This window comes from Fukomys damarensis, unplaced genomic scaffold (assembly GCF_012274545.1).
Source record: "Fukomys damarensis isolate Sample0158 unplaced genomic scaffold, DMR_v1.0_HiC HiC_scaffold_11, whole genome shotgun sequence".
Lineage (NCBI taxonomy): Eukaryota > Metazoa > Chordata > Mammalia > Rodentia > Bathyergidae > Fukomys > Fukomys damarensis.
Genome location: NW_022900923.1, coordinates 33,923,793 through 33,928,910, shown reverse-complemented (window position 1 = coordinate 33,928,910; position 5,118 = coordinate 33,923,793). Strand labels below are relative to the sequence as shown.

The following is a 5,118-nucleotide window of genomic DNA, read 5'->3' as shown; positions in this document are numbered from 1 at the left end:
AAAAAAAAAAAAAAAAAAAGCCAAGACGTTAAATTCCATGCGTGACAGAGGGTTAAAACCAGGATCATATCATAGACAAATGCATATTAAGTGTGCGAAGTAGTACTAGCTTTGATGACCAAAAAAACCGCAGTTAAGTAACATTTAAAAACTGAGATCCTTTGCTTTGAAGGCATGGATACATACGTCAAAATGTCAAATACATTTGAAAAAAATTTTCTTATTACCAACACCAAAATCTTCCCACAAAAAAGTAGAAAATAGATACACAAATCCTTGTACTACTAAAGACCCCTTTAACCAAAAAATGTCCAGCCCAAGCATATACAACACTATAGTTTACATTTGCTAGTGTTAACTTTTCATGTAACAGTGAGAAGGGGTTTATAAACCCTCAGTATTCCTTTAATATTTTTAAAGACAATTCATAAAAATGAAAGTTTAACATTTAAGCTATATTTGACAATTACAAAATTATAAGAAAAGATACTGACATTTCAACAAATTGCTTTAATGTTAAGCCTCCCAATGAAAACAATTCTTGATCAAGAAAATGTTAGTGTAATGGAAAAGTTTAATACACAAAGTATAAAAATAATTTCCTAAAGACTGGTTAGTTGGTAATGTCACTCAAGAACTACCTTTCAAACCTGAAGGACATAGCTTGCTTTATTATTTCTTTACCTTATGAAAAATGAATGTTTTGCCATAAAAATGAATAATGGACGTCAGGAGACCAGTGACAAGATTACAATTTGACTAAAAACAACAGGTGAAAGTAACTGAAACAATTCCTATGGTAGGAGCAAGGAACAGGCTATTCTGGTTATAGTTGAAATTGGGGGACTTCAGTTCTTGAAATATTTTGTTACTTAAGAATATTTTAAAAAGTTAACTATACAAAGCTGTTGTTACGTAGAGGAAATCACTGTCAGGTTAACACCCTTACTCATTCCAATAAACAAAGCAAACCAAATAGAACTCCTCAGCCAACACAAACTTTAGAGCCTCCTCTTAGGCATTTGTTTCTGTTTAATGGTAACAGGTTCTACAAGTACAAATTAAAAAAAAATCACAACTAAAATATTTTTCATTGAATAAGAGCTGTTACTTAAGCGATCTTAGAAAACTCTGAAAGGAATTTGTAAAACTCATTCATAATTTAATCAAATGTCTTAGTTTTTTATCCCCTTGGTACAAAAATTTATAGATGAGTTTCATATTCCATCACAGTTACATGGTCTAGTGCATTTCAGAGTATTTGGATATTATCAAAGCTGTTCTTTTCCAATGAAAACATTTAAAAAAAAAAGTACTTCTCCAACAAGCAATGTGACAAGGATCTACTCACACTTTTGGACCCCCTCTTTTAAGTATAAATATATTATTCAACAGAGCAAACTACTGTACGGTGTACTAAAACAAAGTTCTCTTAAGAGAGGAGGCTACAGTATCTTGGAAGTTATTTCCCAAAAGCTAGACTAGTGGATAGAACTTTGGGCTCATCTTATTTTTCCTTCTTTTCCTTTTTTTTTCATAAAGTAACTTCCATTATGTACATACTGTACCATCATCTTTCACTGGATTAGATTAGGTGGGAAGCAGCTGTGTAATTTTAGTGAGATCACTGATCACAGTTGACCTCTTCTGGATCATGCTGCTGCTTATGGTTAAATCACATCTAATGTGAAATTTCGAATCACATCCAGAGCTCCAGTATCAAAGCCACACATATCCAACATGCCTCTATCATCTGGGTCTGCAATAGTAAAACCATTTGATGTCATTCCACAAACAATCAATTTAGCTGGAATATCCATTTTCTGTAGGAAAAAATACATAAAAAATAAAAACACATACAAATTACAGAAGGAAAAGCAAAAAGAAAAATGTCCAAAATTATAATACTTTAAAATTTCTTTATCACAGTTTATTTACAAAGTAAAAAAAAAAATTTTTTTTTTTTGCTTAATCTTTTATGGTCAGACAGTATGAGCTTTAAAAGATTCCGAAATATAACTGAGAAGAACTTATCTGAAGTTTCTTTGTTCTGTATTTTTATCTGTTTTATGGGGTCCAGAGTACATTTAAAGCAGTATGGGAGCTTTGTAAATTATGAAAACTATTAGGATACTCAAGGGTGCCAGACACTTGACAATATGGTAAAGGCTGAGACAGTATGAGTATATATAAACATAAGGAAATATTTCTCTGGGATTATCAACATTTGGTTTATAATGACCCTATGTTCAATATGCAAATATCCCATGTAAGAACTTGTTCTCTATAGTTACATGTAAGGTTAATATAATTTGAGTTTTTGAGAAAAAATAATCCCCAAACATATATTATTGTCAGACACTACAGTGAACTCTTTAAATAATGCATCTAATTTAATTGTTGTATCAACCCTAAAGGTAGGTACTATTACTGTACCATCTAATGGGTCCACAGTAACAAAGACCAAGGACTAAGACTTCAGGCTACCTTTAGTTCTACTGTCTCAGACTGTGGTCCTCAAAATTAAGCATGCACCAGCATCCCTGGAAAACTTGTTAAAACACAGTTCTACTAACTGAGTTAATGATTCAACAAATGGTTGATGAGGCCTTGGAATCGGCATATTCAACATGGTACTAGGTGATTCTAAGGCTGCCGGTAAGGAAACCATACTTTTTGAAAACTACTGCACTTCATTAGCAAGTTCTATTTCTACTTCTATTCATGTTAGTGCCACTAGGCCCATGTGAGTAGTAGCTACCTACCATACTGGAGGGTGTAGTTATACAAATTTATGTCACTTCAGGGAACTCCATCAGGGAGCACAGATTTCCCCATCCCCTCCCCACCTCTATGTATCACCATAAAACTTAGAACATAGTTACAGCTTTATGTAGGTATTTAGCAAAATCCACAAATGATACTTGTAATTTTTCAAGGAGCACAATAAAGCATTAAAAAATTTAGAGTTAAGGTAAAGTAAGTATTTTGATTATTACCAAGAATATTATTTGCAGAGGATATTTTCAGTAATGTTTAACACTAGATTTAAAATAAATTATACATGAGTGAGCACTACTTTTCTTACTTCAAGTATTACTGAGTTCATAACTGACACTGGATTCCTATACAAAGGTACAGAAGTAAATTTAGTGATGTTTTTAAAGAAACAGTGGAGTATTATTTGGGTGAGAACAGCAGAATTTGTTTTACCTTTCTATATTCCCTCAGAGCAACAGAAGGATGGACATTTCCTGCAAAGGTCTCATTATCAGTGAATACAATGAAGACATCAGCAGCTGTGTTCATCTTTTGAGCCCAGATCATTGGAAGAGAGCAATCAGTTCCACCTGCTGGGATCTAAACTCAACAAGAACATGAATGAGAATAACATTGACCTAATGTCCACAATGAGATGTCTGAAATAATTAAATACTAAAATACTATTATTTTTGCAATACTGTTTAGAGCCATTAAATAGGCCTTCTCTAATAAGACTGCTATTTTTAAGACTATGCTAGTTTTGATTTTGTGCTTCTCATGGGAAAAGATAAAATTTCTTATAAATTAACACCATGCATTCATGTTAAATAAACAATTTCAAAAGTTTATTACCTGATTCATAGCCATTAAAACCTGTTGTAAGGTCATATCTTTAGTCACAGTACATGGTACCATTTCATCTGAAAAAGCAACTACATAAGAATCTTTTTCTGTTCGGGTGACAACCTGAAAAATTCAATGATGGTTAATTTTCAGCAAATTTGGGGGAAATAAATATAGTATCTTTAAGTTTATACAACTTCATCATTAAGATAAACAAGATGTGCTTATTTTATTTACAAACTTGTACTACTGTGTTCTAAAGTATAAAATTAACAATATAGCTTCGAAGTATAGTGCTTTTCACAAACTCTTTGAAGGGATATAGTCTTCAATTTATCAAGCTATAGGAAAGTCAGTTATGAAAAAAATTAAAGCAGCTTGCTTTTCAGTGAGGCTAGAAATAGTCTCCTGACACTTTTTAGTTCTCTAATCTTTTAACTTATCATTAAATAATTTTTGTAAGCACTATGTCCTCAAAAATGCTATTAATATTTAATCTTTGGTACAATTTAAAATTTCAATTATTTTTTAGAAATGCTTTTTCAAAACATTCAAAACTTTTAATTTACAAATTTGGTTTTCTCCCCCCACCACTAAGTTTATTGGTACATTTAAGGTAAACAATAGTTACATTATATATTTGGTTTTCTTGTTTGCAGTACTGGGAGTTGAACCCAGGGCCTCATACATGCTATGCAAGCATTCCATTACAGAGCACATCTCTAGCCTTTTGTTTTCTTTTTCTTTTTTTGCTTTTGCTTTTTCAGCCAGGGTGCTACTAAGTTGGTCAGAGTGGTCTTGAACTTGTGATCTACCTGCCCAGCCTCTCAAGTAGCTGGAATTATAGGTGTGCGCTATTAACCTGGCACAAAATGCTCTTTAGACTAAAAATGATAGAAGAAAATATGTCCCATGGGCTACAATGAAAAAATAAGTCTTGATTATATCTAATTTTATAGTTTTACCCCATAGCCAACATTTCTTTTTGAGACAGAGTCTTGCCACATAGTTGATACTGGCTTTGAACTCCTGATCAGCTCTGGCTCAGCTGCCTGAGTGCTGTGATTACAGGCATGTGCCACCAGGCCTGACTTATAAATATACTTTTATGGGGGGAAAATTCTAAACTGTTCTAGGTGTTCTCACCATGCACATTGCTGCAGCAACTGTGCTAGCATTGAGTATACTGCCCAAAACTCTTTGGCTCATTGAAGCACTGACATCCACAGCTAACAAGAAACGCTTTCCAGTTGGTTCAACTGTCTAAAGAGAAAACAAAGTAACACATTCATTAAGAGCAGTCGCAGAAATTAGAGGGAGACTAAATGTCTAGGAAAACTTAATTCCTTATCTTTCATTCAAAAAGACAAAGATAAAAGAGCTGAGTTTTGATACATCAACTACTATTTAAAAATACTTAAGGCTGGGGATTTAGCTCAGTGGTTCCGTGGCCTGCCTTGCAAGTGCAAGGACCCGAGTTCAATCCCGGGTACAAAAAAAAAAAAAAAAAAC

General features: G+C 33.2%; 2 protein-coding genes across 3 annotated transcripts in view; one reads left to right on the top strand and one right to left on the bottom strand.

The window, feature by feature from the left end:
- The window catches only part of Glrx2 (glutaredoxin 2), a 24,011-nt gene extending 20,697 nt beyond the window's left edge, over window positions 1–3,314 (top strand). For both annotated transcript variants that reach the window (XM_010608754.3, XM_010608753.3), the window contains exon 5: window positions 3,232–3,314. In XM_010608754.3, the coding sequence (XP_010607056.1) occupies window positions 3,232–3,278 (47 nt within the window). In that variant the 3' untranslated portion in view covers window positions 3,279–3,314. The remainder of the gene's footprint in view (window positions 1–3,231) is intronic.
- Window positions 1,539–5,118, bottom strand: part of Ro60 (Ro60, Y RNA binding protein) — a 19,719-nt gene continuing 16,139 nt past the window's right edge. Inside the window, exons 6-9 of the mRNA XM_010608751.3 lie at window positions 4,753–4,869; window positions 3,616–3,729; window positions 3,214–3,360; window positions 1,539–1,823 (exon numbers count right to left, since the gene is read on the bottom strand). Of these exons, the coding sequence (XP_010607053.1) occupies window positions 1,671–1,823; window positions 3,214–3,360; window positions 3,616–3,729; window positions 4,753–4,869 (531 nt within the window). The 3' untranslated portion in view covers window positions 1,539–1,670. The remainder of the gene's footprint in view (window positions 1,824–3,213; window positions 3,361–3,615; window positions 3,730–4,752; window positions 4,870–5,118) is intronic.